Source organism: Fringilla coelebs (assembly GCF_963513975.1).
Source record: "Fringilla coelebs genome assembly, chromosome: 2".
Lineage (NCBI taxonomy): Eukaryota > Metazoa > Chordata > Aves > Passeriformes > Fringillidae > Fringilla > Fringilla coelebs.
This window is the reverse complement of record NC_140029.1, coordinates 64,090,121-64,106,341: the sequence shown is the minus strand read 5'-3', so window position 1 is coordinate 64,106,341 and position 16,221 is coordinate 64,090,121. Positions and strand designations below refer to the sequence as shown.

Genomic DNA, 16,221 nt, shown 5'->3' with positions numbered 1-16,221 from the left:
CCCTTTTCCAGGAGTTTTCGTTTACCAGAGAAGTCCCGGTTGACAGGAAATTAGCAAATGTGATGCCCATCTACAAGAAGGGTTGGAAGGATGATCTGGGGAACCACAGGCCTATCAGCCTGACCTTGGCACTGGGGAAAGTCGTGGAGCAGATCATCCTGAGTGCCATCACGTGGCATGTACAGGACAACCAAGAGCTCAGGCCCAGCCAGCTTGGGTTTATGAAAAGCAGGTCCTGCTTGACCAACCTGATCTCCTTCTATGACAATGAGATACACTCAGTAGGTGAGGGAAAGTCTGTGGATGTTGTCTCTCCAGACTTTAGGAAAGCATTTGAAACTGTCTCCCACAGCACTGTGTTGGAGAAACTGGTTGCTCATGGCTTGGATGGGTGGACTCTTCTGAATAAAACTGGCTGGATGGCCAGGCCCAGAGAGTGGTGGGGAATGGAACTAAATCCAGTTGGTTGCTGGTGACAGCTGTGTTTCACATCTCCCTTGATGATTTGGATGAGTGGATTGAGCGCATCCTCAGTAGGTTCACAGATGACACCAAGTTGGATGAGTGTTGATCTGCTGGAGGGCAGGAAGGCTCTCCAGAGGGATTGTGACAGACTGGATCGATGGGCTGAGGAGAGTCTTGTGGAGTTCAGAAAGGTGATCCCAGTGCTGGGTCCTGCACTTGGTCAAAACAATCCCATGCATTGCAACAGGCTGGGGGAAGAGTGGCTGGAAAAGGAGCTGGGGTTGCTGGTCAATAGCCAAGCTGAACACGCTGCAGCACGTGCCCAGGTGGCCAAGAAGGCCAATGGCATCCTGGCCTGTGTCAGGAATAGTGTGGCCAGCAGGACCCCTGTACTTGGCACTGGTGAAAGCTGCTCCTTGAATCCTTGTGCTCAGTTCTGGGCCCCTCAATTCAGGAAGGACATTGAGGGGCTGGAGCATGTCCAGAGAAGGGCAATGGAGCTGGTGAAGAGTTTGGAGCAAAAGTCTGATAAGGAACAGCTGAAGGAACTGGAATTGTTTAGTTTGGAGGATTACCTCACTGATCTTTACAACTACCAGAAAAGAGGTTGCAGTGAAGTAGGGGTTGGTCTCTTCTGCCGTATCTTGAGCGCAACAATATGAGGAAACAGCCTTAAATTGCACCAGGGGAGGGTCAGATTAGATACTAGGAAAAAAAATATTCACTGAAAGGGTGGTCAGACCTTAGAATAAATTGTCCAGGCAGTTGGTGGGGTCAGTGTCTGGAAGTGTTTAAGAGATGTCAGGACGTGGCACTTGGGGATATTGTTTAGGGGTCATTATGGTAGTGCTAGGTTGTCACTTGGACTTAGATGATCTTGAAGACCTCTTCCAACCTTGATGTTTGTGTGATTCTGCCCCACCTCATGACTGCCAGCTCTCAAAGGGAAGAAGGTGTTTCCTCACAAGAAACTTCTTGCCTGACACTAATGGGGCTGTGCTGTTGGGACCTGCTGTGCTCAGAGCTGCCTTTGGAACCTGTAAAAGGGAAATAAGACCCTCCTTCTCTTCCCACCTTTCCTGAGTTAAGGGAATTTCTCAGAAGAGTTAAAGCAGTTTGTTTTCACAAATTAGTCTTCATTTTCTGCAAAATTAAAATGGAATACTATGTGCCTCTTCTGTCATTTCCTTCACCATCAGTCCAAGGGCCGGTCAGAAACATCCACCTTGTGCTGCTGTACAAAAGTCTCTGTGCTGATCATATCCTCCAGTACAAAGACACAGGGTGCAATCTCAGACTACTTTACTGTACCCAGTTTGGGAATGCCAATGTCAGAGGGTTCTGAGCATTTTCTTCACATATTTAACAAACTTCTGCATCACCTTCTCCTCAGCAAGGAACCTTCTGTAAGCTCAGGGTGGACCCACTGCTGTCATTCACAAGTAGAACACTTTCCCTCTGGAAGGTGTAAGTGAGACAAGCCTCAGATGTAAAATTCTTCTTCATTAACTGGTGAAGCCGGGCAAACACGATCATCCAGAGAACAGGGAGCTGCTCCCAAGGGCTGTTTGTTTTGCTTGGAGAGAGATGCTGACATGAAAGAGCTGGAAGACCATTCTGAAAGGGAAGGCAGTGAACCATCAACTGACTCAAAAGTGTTGCACATGGCTGATACAGGCCTTCCACTGGTGGCTGCCTGTTTAGTCCTACAGACAGTTTGTTTCTGTGATGGAAGAGAGTCTTCCAACTCACTGCAAAATCCATTAAGGGCAGAGTATGCAGAAACCACAGACAGGTCTGAGAAGGACAGCTTCATCCCTGTGTCCACATCAGTCTCTTGGGCATCCTCTAAGTCATCAATGTTAAGCTTAGGGCTGCATTTCCATGTTTTTAACCTGGTTACAGGTGACCCAGTGTTAAAAAACTGAAATGGTTCACTGAAATGAAATGTCTCTGATGCTGAAGAGGAGTTCACTGTGGGCAGGCAGAACAGAGACTTGCTTCGTTGAAAGGACCAAGAAATGCTGGAGGCACTCCTGGATCTGCGTGTGAAGTCTCCTAGATCACTGTGTCTCAAGTCCTCCTGGGAGAAACCAAGATAATGACCAAGGCCATTTGTGTGATGTACCTTTTTTGGACCCATTTCTTGTGGCTGTTCAGAGAGGGATCGCTGGCTCTGAGGAAGGAAGGCTGGCAGAGTGGTGAAGTGGGAATCTGTTGACACAGATGGATATGGTTGCTTGTTCTGCTTTGCAGACTTCCTACACCAACTGTGTGCTTGCTGCAGTCGGGAGAGGGAAAGAAGAAGATTGCATTAATACAGAATTGGCAGTTTTACAACCCTAACTCTCCATTGCTGAGTTGTTACTGCAAATAATTATCAAGCAGACTTCAGTCAGTATGCTTGCAGCAAATGTTTCACTGCAATAACAAAGACAAACCACCCTGCCAAAATCCCAAATATTTATATAAGGAGCCTCAAAGACAACAAGAATAAATGGTAGAGAAGCCTTGCCTTGTGGGCTGAATTACGCTAGCTTGAATTTCTCACTTCCTATTGACTTATTCAGATTCATTCATATTCTGTCTTCCAACATTACTGCTTTAGTGGACGGCTTAAGAAAAAAATAAAGAAATGGAAGAAGTATATTATATAATTGTAATTTCTCATTTCTTCCTTACTTTTTTTTCTGTTTTGACCTCCTTTGAAACATCAGAAAGCCTTCAGCGAGTTCATTTTGTCTTCTCAATAGAAATTTATTAATTCTTTCAAGTCTTTCATATTTTCTTTCTTACCTAGTCAGCTCTATTAACTAGCTCACAGTGACATTACAGACACATGTCCAGTTTTCTTGTAGACACCTAGACTGAAGATGCACACTCATGGTTATGATCCAAATCTGGAGCTGAATCCCAGTCCCAGGGAAGGATTCAGTTGCTTACCCATCAGATATTCAAGCATTTGAACAGGGAAAGCAGCTGGGACAAATGATGAGCCAACATCCTTCTCAAGAAAGAGCTGGAGTGAGGTGGCTTTCCTGTGGAACTGATGTCTGGGTAACTGAACTGTGTTTGAGCAGTCGTAAGGTTTTTCACCTTTGCCCTTATTTCAGTGAGGCTTTTAGAAATTAGCCTTTAAAAAAGTTTAATTTAAAGTCTTCTTAACGGAATTTCTTGTGTAATACAAAATGCTTGATCTCTGCTCCAAAAGGGAGAGGAACTAATGGGACAAAGTGGAAGATGGTAGCCTTGAGAATAAACAATAATCTCAGCTATGGGACTTGTCGGAAACAGGAGAGGAGAAAGAACTGGGCATCCTGATCTCTTTCTGCCATTAAAGCAACAAGGCTGTGCCAACATGGTATTGGGCAGTCTCGAGTGAGTTGAAAAAGCACTGTGGACAACACTGTTATGGCCTCATCTGGAATACTCATATGATTCCAATCACACCTATGTGAAAAGGAAAAAATTTGAACTGAAAACAATGGAGCCAGAGGAAAAAAAAATGAACTATCCATTAAAAAAAAAATAGAATCACAAACTAATAAAAGGTTTCTAACAACAACAGAAAGAGAAGAATCTTCTGGGGCGAGTAATGAATAAAGACAGAGAGCCTGCTCATTTTACCAAACATATTATATGACAGGACAGAAGGAGCTGAGACCTGGCAACCAAGGAGGTTCTTTGTACCCAGCCTCTAAAAGAGCTCCATACATTGCTGCTTCTAACATCTTGCTAGTGCACATCACATTGTCTTAGTGACCCAGATCTGTCACAGCCATATTCTGGTTTTTATTGAAGTGATTTTATGGGCAAAAAAAGGATTTTCTGCAAAAAATGCTTGGCTCTTTCATGGTCTCTTACAGAAATTACAGGACAGCCAAACTATAGAAGTAATTTAGATACTGTAGATGAGTAAATATACATATGCATATTATATATATATGTGTGTACATATATATATATCTGTAATAAGGTGTGTTATTTCATAACCTATTTCTGTGTAATATAGTAAGCTGTTTCCCTTAATGTCATAAAGAATTATATGAAGGAAGAAATCGAGGACAAAGGAGTCAAATGTAATGAGTCAGTTGTCAACAAAACATTAGCCAGAAATCATGTTAGACCTCTACAAATAACATTATTTTATTAATGCAATATGTGAGCCAATTTGTTTAAAAGTTACTCTGCAAGACAAAAAGCTTGTCCACGAAGGAAATACTAGCTGTTTCTTAACTAAAGACATTTTTGGATAACCCAGAAATAATATGACATGTTGAAAGTCCACAAACAGATCACTGCACTCTTTTGATGTGTTTGATCAAGAAAACACTCTTCATTATATTTTGTTAGCATTAACAAAAGGTACCATTTTTTTTCTCTGCAGTAACCCTGTTATGAGATACACTACATGAATTCAGCCACCATGCTCAATGAATCCGTTCCCAAAATCATTTTGGGAACAGATCTATCCTTGCACTGCAGAGAGTTCCGGGGCCAGTACCTTTACCTTGTGCAGACCACACCACCACACATATGTCAGGCAGAGCCCACAGACATCATAAATCAGATTTAGCTGCCTGATTAATACAGCCAGTGGGGTCTGGAGGGCAATGCAGCTTTCCCTGAAAACTTTCTTGTGTGTGGTTGGTTAGCTGAATTGTTTTCTATGTCCTTGGGCATACTACAGTGAGAACACACACTGCAGCTGACAACCTACTTTAGGTAAGATGTTAGTTTTTGGGTTTTGCTATTTTAAACCTTTTTTTCCTAGTTCTTTGAATGTTCCTGCAGACAGATAGAGGCACCTCATTTTACACAAAGTATTTGCTGTTAATCTTGCTCCTGGGTCACAGCTCCTGGTCAAGCCCAGCTGGCCTGGCAGGAGGTAATGGTGGGTGGTGAGGAGAAGAGAGCAAGCACAGCCTGGCCCCAGAATGGCTGCCTGCAGGGCAGACCAAGCAACATCACTAACACAGCTCATTTCTGAACAGCAGTTTATAGGAGGAACTGCTCATCTCGATCATTTTCTTTAGACAAGTTAAGATTTAAAAGACCTATTTTCCAATGCTGCACATTCTTATACGGGCAGAAATGGGAAATAATGGGGAGATATAATTTTAATACTTTAATCTTAAAGCAAGGTAACTGAAGGCTTTCCTGGCTGTGAGAACACCAGAGAGTACAAGCAGCAGTGGTGTACTACAGCAGAAGAGTGTACCACAGGTAGCGTGTGAGAAGCTCCATCCCAGGAAATACTAGTGAATAAAGATTACAGGCTAATCCTGTATTGTAGAGAACTGGATTATGTGGACTAATAAGACTTTTCTATATCTACATTCTCTAACTTGTCAGAGATCACAGAGGGGATTCAGTGATTTAGCCAGGATTAAAAGTCAGGCAAAACTAGCTCCTTGTCCTGTGGCAAGGCCAGTGACTGCTCTCCTGTGCCACCTTGGGATGGCACACCGAGCGCTGTACGCAGCCTGTGCGCTCATGTGACTGCTCCTCTTCAGTTTCTGGAGGAGGCTTCTCTGCCCCCTTAATCCTGCCACTGGCTTTGAAAACAGCTGCATCTTTTCTGAGTTCTTTTCTATTCCAAGTCCTCATCATCAGCCTTCTCACGGCTTGCTAATGCTCTCAGCATTGCCTGTTGCCTCCCTGCTGCCTGGCAGAGCCCTGCCTGGCACAGCCATGCTGCCTGCAACAGGCACAAGCACCAGGGAGCTGCCAGAGAGGGCATCAGTCATCTGAGAGGACAAAGACACAAGGCAAAGCGACACGTTGATTTTGACCAAAATTCCAAATGCAGGGAGGTAGATTTGTCCGACCTTGCCGCAAAGATGTGCAGCAAACCTGGCCACTGACTGAACAGATTAGCTCTCTAACAGAACAGATTTTTTCATCTGGCTCTAATCTGCTGCTCATTTATAATCTCTGCACAAATCTTTGTGAAGCCTGGAGGGATTTAGAGTCTTTGTGTTTTACAATGGCTGCAGAAGAATTTCATTATGAATATCCGGGAATGCCATAAACAACTCGGGGTGAACCTTTCAGAAATGCACTTTCAACTTGGGCTGCCAGGACCTAACAGAAAAAAAAAATCCGTGAGTGTTGCTGCAGTCTATTTTAAGTTATCTGCTTTTTAAGAAAGCAGATAGAGATCTCCTTAAGCATTATCTGCATTAAGAACTGCCAGCAAGGCTTTGCTGAGGTCAGGACCCAGCAAGCACAGCAATGACATCACCATCTCGAGCCCAGATTTTGCCTGCCTTGCTCAACAGGAGTGTGATGGTGTTTGTTTAATTGTATTAAAACCAGTGGAACTGATCCAGAGGAAAAAAAAAATCGACACAAGAAAAAATGGCAGAGATTAGTCTTCAGTACCATCATAATAAGTCTTACTTGAAAGGCAAATAGTCAGAAGCACAGCATTTCAAAAAGGCAAAATGTGCAGATTTGATTAAAAATTGAACCTCTTTGAAAAGCGGCTTGTAATGTGTTTACAAAAATAGAAAAGCGGAGTGCTTTGTAATACAAAATATATTTATTCTCAAGAATTTTTGTTGGGTGTATAGATTTGTAAGAGATCCTAGTATGCCCTAGAACTTAACTGGATAAAGTACCTTAGGTTGAAGAAAAACAAATAAAAATCTCTTATATGAGTTAGGGACTGATTCTCTACGCTCCTCCAAAACCCAGACATTAGCATTAAGGACAACCAAACACCTATGTCACAAAAAGGAAAGGAAAAAATAGAATAAAAAATTTGTAAAGCAGGAGACTAGTATTAGATTTGCAGACTAATTCAATCAGTTCATGGCACCTCCCTTGCCTGAGTCAATTTTTGCTCTGAAAGTGTGTCTTTTTCACCACGTTCAGAAGAAAATAAATATAATTTTAGTAAAGGTACGTTGTACACATTCTTGCCTTTCATGAGACATAGAATGGTTTGGGTTGGAAGAGACTTTAATGATTGTATAGCTACAACCCCCCTGCCATGGGCTGAGACACCTTCCACTAGATCAGGTTGCTCAAAGCCCCATCCAACCTGACCTTGAGCACTGCCAGGGATTGGGCATTCACAACTTCTCTGGGCAACCTGTGCCAGTGGATGCTTTTCTTGCCTTTCTTCCTCTTTGTGCTCAATTCTGCTCTACCTGCACTATTATGTATAAGAACTCAGCAAGCTTGAAGGTCTTTTTGACCTCCATTTTCCTTCCTGCAGACTAGACTGTTTTCTACAGAAGTGTCTTTTCTCTGCCTGTTTTTGTCGTTTTGCCTTCCCTGACCTTGCTTTAGCTGTCTTTATTTCTCTTCTCCACTTGTACATAACTCAGTCCTCTTGTCCCAGCTCCTTGTGTTGGTTATGGCCACTGCCTGCACTCCTGAAACACGACACCACTTCTCAACTCAAGATTACAGTTGCCCCATACAGATAAGAACATTGGCCGATTAATTCAGCAAATCAGCTAAAAAAAGAATCCCTCTACCTCCTCATAAGCTGTGATCTGTTAACATTTGCAGTGTTATTTCAAGGATGCCTTAAAAAGCAGCACTAGGCAGAAAATAGCCACCTCATAAACCGCACAGGGACTCTCTGGCATGTAAAACAGCAGCAGGTCTTATGCTTTAGTGCTGAGTCTCTGCCTAGGCAAGATATTAATTTTTCTGGTGTCTACCTTCCTCCTGGGTATGTCTGCATGCTCCATCTCATGCAGAGTGGATAGGAAATCCAGCCAAAATGTTATTTTACTTTCCCCGCTCTATCCAGAGATGGTATCATAATTTAAAGAGGCCATCTGTGCACTTTCTCCTCTCTGCTCACTATCCTTGCTTCCCAAACATGCATGGCCAAGCCAGTCCAATCAGTTACCAACCTTTCCTGCTTCCCACATGGCATTGCCAGGAGTGCAAGTTGATTAGCACTTCATCTGTCTCTGTGAGGATTACACCCAGAGGCAGCCAAGAATCTGGACAAGACCTACAAATCCAGCAGCAGACTCAGCATACCAGTACATGGTATATTCTTAGCTACATTATTTACATACTCTTCCCACTGCTCTGACAAAAGCTCCCCAGAGCTCCTGCTTCTGGGCTTAGCTCTGGTGAAGCAGTGTGGGTATCTTCCCATAGGATGCAGTTGAGGTCCTAAGCCTTGCTCCTGCTCCAGCCAGCTGAACCCTGTACCTCAGCTGTTATATAGCTGCACCCTTGGAGCAACTTGCCAATGTGTAAAAGCTACTGTGACAAAATAGTTCTGAAGGGCAGCCCTGCAAAGGAAGGAATAGTGTCTTGGCATTAAACAGATTTGTCTTACCCATGAATAACTTTGTTGTCTCTTGAACTGACTTTATCTAAGCCCCCTGATAATTGCATTTGCAAAATGGATTAAGAACATGGATCAATCTGGCTGGCAAAGATCCAAGTCCCTGTCAGGACAAGCAAGAGGTCACATCTCACTAGCTTAAATATGGAGGTATACTCAAACTTAAAACTTTAAACACTGCTTAAATTTAACAGGGATGTTAATCTATCATTTTTGGTACATTTATAATTTTTAAAAGGTGCAGTATCTGTATAAAGTAAACAAAACCATGCTGATGATTACTAACTGTCAACTGATATGGAGACTGAAAAGTGTGGAGAGGTCATTGTTTAAGTTTATATAACTGGGAAGAAATCAAAGTTATCGTCAATGCTGTGGCATGGATAATATTGCTAATAGCAACTCTCTGTGAGAAGTCAAATTGTAGTCTTGTTACTTTCAAAGGTAGATATTATAATTGCTTTAACTTAGAATGAAAATAAATCCGTGAGTGTTAAATGAATATAAGGAGCTCATGGCTCACCAAATCCAGTGTTTCCTATAACCCACGCTCTATCATTTCTTCTCCCTAGCTGACAATCCTGCCTTAAATTAAGGTATTAACCTGCTTGCATCTGCTGGGTGGTTGTTATGTAGTTGGCTATGAATATGCACTAAAATCTATTTATTGGCAGGTTCTTGTTCCTATATCAAACCCATAACTGAGTAAACAGAGCCTTTTCCTGCTCCTGCTGTTTATCATGTGATCTGTTTTCAAGTCAGAGCTCCCTTCAGACTTATTTTGGTTGAAAACAGGTGGCCCTACTCTTCCAGTTTCCCTTTGCAGGACTGTCTCTTCATTCCTCTGCGTGGGGTGAGAGCCCTTCCCTGTCCCTGCACCTTTCTGAGGTCACCTTTCTGGAGTCCAGAGCTGAAGACAGGTATGGCCCTTGGGAACCTGCGCAACCTCCTGTGCTTCCTATGGCACAGTAACTCTGGTACCCACCAGGGACTGCAATTTTCTTTTCATGGTCATGCTGCACTGGTGGCTGTAGGGATCTGAGTAACAGGAAATTTTCCCTCTGATTTAGCTGTAGAGCTGCACTTCTTACTGTACGTGTTAAGACATGCTTAAATCCCATACACCAGGACGTAGTTTTCATGACTTTAAAATAGTATAAGTCAGATCCAAAGTCTCCGTTTTCCTTCCACTTTTCATATACTAAACTCCTTTTGCTTCACCAAACTTCCAGAGTGATAAATTCCATTTCGGTAACTTCATTCTCATTTGCCATTTTTTCCTCCTGTTCAGAATCATCATCCTCACCGAAAACAGAAATTAAAATCAATTGTATTTGCAGGCCATACTTAGGCAGGTTTCTGCTCTTCTCTTTTGGTTCATATGACTAAAATCTTATTCTGATTTTCTTTGCTCAGCAAGTCTCACTTTACCTCTGTACTGCCTGACAGCTGTTACTTCGGAAAATTTGCCGGGTTTAACCAAAAGCCCTATTTAGAAGCCCTATTTTTTTGTTTGTTTTTACCCCTCCCTTCAATTTGATTGAAACCGATGTAAGGTCCCATAAACCAAAGTTATATCACACAGCAGAAACCTCCTGACAAAGAGCAGGGAAAAGAGGACATAGGTGAGTGTGGTTGCTGTGTATAAGCTTGGTGATGACATGTCAGATTCAGTTTGCAGCTTATCTCGGGCTAACACAGATATGCCTAAAGTGCAATCAGTAACCCTGACAAATTGGTGACTGGCTTGCCAGATGGGAAAGGAAGCTGCCCTCCTCAGCCCTTTACAAGTGTTATTCAGCTCTGGCATGGGATTTCTCTATGGTTACACCTGCAAAGCAGCATAGAAAGGTTCCACCACCACCTGGATGTGACTCACCAGAGCAGAGATGCCCCGTGTACAGGAATTTCAGTCCCAGGAACTACAAACCCAGAGGCACCGTGCTACAGAGGGTTGCACACACTTCTCTGCAAGCTGGGAGGTCTGTACGGTGCAAGGATGGCACCCACAATGTGTCTTCCACAGAAACAAGGTCAGACAATTGGACAAGCCACGTGAATGGAATTCACTCCAAAAGAATACCCTTTGAAATCTGAACAGCAGCCTTATAAAGGTGAAGGACTGTGCTCCTTGATTCGAATGTAAGCTGCAATTAAACCCTCTGCAGTGCAAGAATGCACATTAACATGGCTCTGGATTGCCACAGATACCCCTCTGCAGGGCAGACAGCTGTTTAGAGTTTGCTGCTTATCCTTTTATCTCCCTTGGATGTGGTGTGGTGAAGCAGAGCATGCTGATATACTGCCCAGATACGGTGCCCTACAGATGTCCTAACAAACTCTCAGGATTTGGTTATGAGCACTTGACATTAGTTCAAAAAGAAAATCAGTGGGAATGTCTCTCTTAGGCTGCTCTTCAGGATGCATTTCTTTTCCTTCATCACCCCTCTCTTCATCCTGATAATCACTGTGCAAAAGAGAGATGCAGTTTGTCACCCAGCGACGCTAGAAAATAATGAGTACCATTAGGACTTCTGCTTGTCTCCCATAAAAGTCTCATAACTGAGGGCTATTTTAAAACCCCCTGTCAGTTCTGTGCCCATACCTCTTATAAAACTACACTCACCAGCCATGATTTCTCCACTCAGGCTCATAATTCCTTCTCTCCTCATTTTTTTAAACAGCTATCTCATCTCACATCACTCTTAGCATAAACTGAGGTTGACTGATGTCTGGCTAACATCATTCACTGCTTTTGTGATCAGTTACACAACACAGCAAGGGGTTTAAAATTCTTTTTTTCAGCAGTACTGTCCTGGCTCTTGCTCCAAGGATAGAGCAAAAAAACTCAACCCAACCAGCCAACCAACAAAAGGGCAACTCTCAGTGCAGGGTAAGCTTTCCTGCACAAAACCAAGAAATGTGCTTCTATTTCCCAGTCCATTGAGTTTACCTGCAAAAGGATCCTATTTCCATCATGGTCTTCTGTCTGCCACCTGCCTTCGCTGATGGGGCTGCAAGGGTTGGGCAAGAGAGGCACAAGCTGCCCCACATCTCTTACTCTGAACTCCAGCACGGCTGACTCTGTCCTCACTGGAACTTGTCCCTTAGGGAGTTTTTTTAAAGAAAACTGAATGTCTATTTCCATGTTAGAATAGACGGGAAAAACACAGAAGTCTGCTTTTTTCTGACACATTGGCCTTTTCAGTATTAACTCGTACAATTTCAGAATGTCCCCGAAGTTCTCATTCCTGCAGTATATGGTGAAGCGGATCATTTCTTTCCCGTAGTGCACCGGGCGAATGGCCCACAGAGGAGTCTCTGGAGCCAAGGTGTAAAAGTCTTGGCTGCAGGGCAGGTAAGGGAGGAACTTGCCGTGCATTAGCTCGGTGTGGTGGTAGTGCCAAGGTGGCCGCTGAAAGGTTTCATGGAGCTGCAAGATGGGCTCTTCTCCGTACTCCTCCTGCAGGAACAGAACGACAGCCAGGGCTGGCTGAGAAACGCCGGCCTTGAGCGGCTTCCTGCGCTTCCTGGGCGCTCGTCTTTCGGAGACCCGGAACAGCTGGAGGTCTGGATGGATCCAGGCTAGGAGCTTATCAATGGCCTGCTGAAGAGTCTTGGATTCACCTGGGTCTGCGATAATGTGTACACTAACGAGGAATGGGTCTTGTATGCCTTCCACGGAAAGTTCACCTGAAATATTCAAAGAAAAAAAGTCCTTTCAGATTTGCAACCAAGTTATAACACTTAGGTGACCCTTAAAGGAGAAACAGTCCACTCAGTCACAGTGGGCTTTTCTTTTTCTCCAGCTCTCTGAATCTCACTTGTAGTAAAAAAACAACAAAAAAAGTACAGCGATATAGCAATGAAGAAAATAATCAGAAGGCAGAGGAAAGTTTCACCAAACATACTGTAAGAGCTGCTGTTTCTCCAAGACAGCATCCAAAAGAAGCCAGTCAACATGCATTTATTTGTTGGAAAAGACCTGTTCCAGACAGTTGAGAGGTAGGAAAGACAAAAATACTGGTGTAGAGTGGGCGTGTAAGGGACATTAATCATGTGCAGAATGATAAGGGTGGAGAGTGCTCATCCCGCCTTACTTTCATTTTTGCCAACTGGCTCAGGGCATGGAAATCACACATTGAGCTCTATCACCCTGACACTGGAGTTTCAAACACAGTTAAGTGTTTTATGTCCTGGAGGCAACTGCTTTAGTAAGTAAGGCAATGTTTGTAGGGAAAGGTAATATCTTTTATTAGACCCACTGATACAGCTGGTAAAAAAAAAAAAAAAAAGCAGACAAGCCTTCAGGCATACAGGTCCTCCTTTAGGATAATTTAGTACTTGTCCCTACAAATCCTGCACTGTTTATATCTTCCGACTGTAATACTACTGCTTCAAGGTTTTCTTAAGATTAGGGGAGACTTGTAAAGGGAGGGGGAACAAAATAGTTACACTTACTCAGGGGAAAAAGAAACTTCTAGTTAAGCTTGGCAATGTTCAGAAGGGCTCTATCTCTTGTTTGTCCCTGGAACTTCTTTGAAAGCCTAGCAGAGCAATGGCTGGTTCCAGGGCTAAGGAGAAATTGTTACTTTGTTCTGCTGGAGTTACGTGCCAATAAAGAGGCATGGTGATCCAAGGCACTTTAATAAATTAATCAAGTAACCTTGATATTTTTGCTGAAATGGTTCCCCTTGTGTGGCATTCTGAAACCACCTCCACGTCTGAGACCCTGAGCTTGGGCACAAAGCCTAAATGTGAGAAGCCTTAGAAAGGCTTCCCAAGCTTTTCATTGTGCAGACCACATTTAATAAGGGGATTGTCTCAAAGGCTATTCCCCCTCCTATTAGCAATCAGTACAAATCTCTCCCTCCTCCCTCCTGGCATCAGAGCAACATTCTTGTGATACTTCACCAATTGCTTTAATGGAAAAGCAGCTTTGTGCGAGCAGTGTATTTTTGTTGCCTTTCAATATAGAATAGCTGCAAGACCCAGCTGCAAGAGAAAATTTAGATGCAACTGCATAGCTTTGCAGGCAGAGGTGACTGGTAAACACAACGTCGGCCTCAATTTAGAACTGCAGAAAGATATGGCATGCAGAGCAAATAGCAAGTGTGCATCTTGCCTAGGGGAGATAAAGAAAAACCAAGCAAGTAATCAAAAATACAATTACAGCAGAGTTCTCATATCTCTGCATGAAATGGGTGATGCGGAGTGACTCTGTCAGATGGCTAATGGATGAAAAAAAATGGAAGGAAAAAGAAAAACGGGGTCAGTATGTGGCAAGAGGCTTTGCTGCAGCACTCATTACTGGTAGGTAATTCTTTGAGATACCCCCTGTGTAGTCACAGCATGGGAGAAAGACAAAAGGGCTGTGGGGGGAGGTCCTCTCATGGTCCTCTACGTCGGACAGCAGAACAGGAAGGAAAACAAATTGCAGAGGACAGTGATCTAATAAAACCTGAAACCTGACAACTACACAGTCATTCATTTTCTAAGGCTGGAATAGAAGATATTCAGCTTTTTTCTCTCTCTGATTCCTTTGTTACACAAATGCTATCAGAGCCTGCAACAAGTGACAGGCTTGATATTTATGCATATAAATGACTGCAGCTCTGAAAGAAGCCTGGGCACAACAATGTGAAGCACAGACCCATCATTTCTGTCAGCTTCTTGCCCTGCATTAAAAAAAAAAAAGTCCCTGAGCACTGCCTTTCTACCCTTCTGTTGCTCAGCATGGTGCATGGACACTGAATGGCTGAAGCATTTTTCAGAAGTGGAGCCTCGTGGGAGCCAGGGGCAGCATTAGTATTCTGCAGCCGTCGCTGCCTGTGCCCATCAGCACCAGATGCTCACAGAACCACCCTCAGAGGCACAGCACAAAGCCATCCTTAGGAGCCAGAGTTATACAGAGCAGAGCAAATCATCTCTGCTTTTTGAGCTAGCAGCAGCTATGTGAGTGCAACAGATCAGTACAGAAAGAGCTTCAGTCCTATTTTATGTTAGCACCGATGCTTTAACATGTTTCATTATGTGGCTTATGTGCTTCTAAAATGGCAGCCCTTTCTGTTTGGGTAAGAAAAAGGGAAACTTAAGAGAAATATGAGGCAAGGAGAAACGTTCCCTGAAATGATGACAAGTTGCGAATTGTTTCTATGTTGCTAACAAGTGTTTTTCCTTTATCTGACAAAGAAGGAGGAGAAACAACGCCATTTCTCATGACACAGTTCAATTTGCCCCGGGGTAAATTGTTACAGAAGCTAATGAAAACTCTGCATATGTATTAGCCTTCCTGTGTTACCAGTTAATCCCACAGAAAATATCAAAATGCTGAGGCATCTATTTGAATCTAAGCCTCACAGTTCTCACAGCTATTACATTTTTTCTCTTCCTATGACAGAAGGGGATTAGGTCTCTTTGAGTTGGCAAAGCACTAACTTTGCGAAGAGGTAATTACTACCAGGATTGAAAGAGTATTTTACAATTCTAAACTTTTTACTCCTCTGCTAGGTAACCCATGAGAGGTTAAAGCAGCCAGTCAGCCCAAATGCTGTGGAGCTGTTACACTTGACCTCTTAAGGCTGGGAGTGGAAGGTGGCCCTGATATTTTATGATTGTACGGGTCCTTCTGTACATATTATTTTTATTTTGTTGCTGATGTGATATTGCTGAGCTGAGATAAAAGAAAGTCCTGCAAAGCAGAATGGTAGTCCCGCCCTGTGGCTCCTCCTGCCCAGAAACCAGGACATTTTCATCAGTAAGACAATCTTTCATCTTTTCATCTTTCAGACAATCTGAAAGAAAGCAGTGGGTCCTGTCAAGTCTGCCTGTGCCAACTACCTCATTTTGGTGACTTCTCTGAAACTGAAGCTGCCCGGGCTTGGGGACAAACAGGACAGGTGGATTTGACAGTGCTGGGTTAATGGTTGGACTTGATGACCTTAGAGGTCTTTTCAAACTTAAATAACTTTATGATTCTATGATCTAGTGACACAAATACCCATGGGTGAAGTGGAGAGCAATGGACTCAGTGGCTGGGGGGCAGCCACCACCCCCGAGGGGTGCCATAAGGACTCAGGTATCACTCCTGCTGGCTGGGAAGGCAGGGCTCCTGACCCAAGGCAGGCACAAGTGGGTGTAAGGTCAGGACAGCAAGCCCAGCAGCTGGGAAGCAGCCAGACTCACTTGCAGATAGGGGGAACAGGATCTAACACTCCTTCTCCCTACAGTATGTATGCATTTAACTTTAACCCACACAAGGGGCAAAAATGTCCCTAGAGCTTTCTTCCACACCACCTGCATAATCCTAGGTTAGAGAAGTCTCCCTTTTTCATTTGCCTTTTGGCCCTAGGTCTCTTGAACACCTTGCTCAAGTAAAACTCTGGCTGTGACCTGGCAGTCTGGTCCCTCTTTTATACCATGACACA

General features: G+C 43.5%; 1 protein-coding gene across 1 annotated transcript in view; it reads right to left on the bottom strand.

The window, feature by feature from the left end:
- Positions 1 to 1,948: 1,948 nt before the first annotated feature.
- FAM124A (family with sequence similarity 124 member A) overlaps positions 1,949 to 16,221 on the bottom strand; it is a gene marked incomplete at both ends in the record, with an annotated part of 36,547 nt that continues 22,274 nt past the window's right edge. Inside the window, 2 exons of the mRNA XM_084224603.1 lie at positions 1,949 to 2,746; positions 11,748 to 12,487. Of these exons, the coding sequence (XP_084080729.1) occupies positions 1,949 to 2,746; positions 11,748 to 12,487 (1,538 nt within the window). The remainder of the gene's footprint in view (positions 2,747 to 11,747; positions 12,488 to 16,221) is intronic.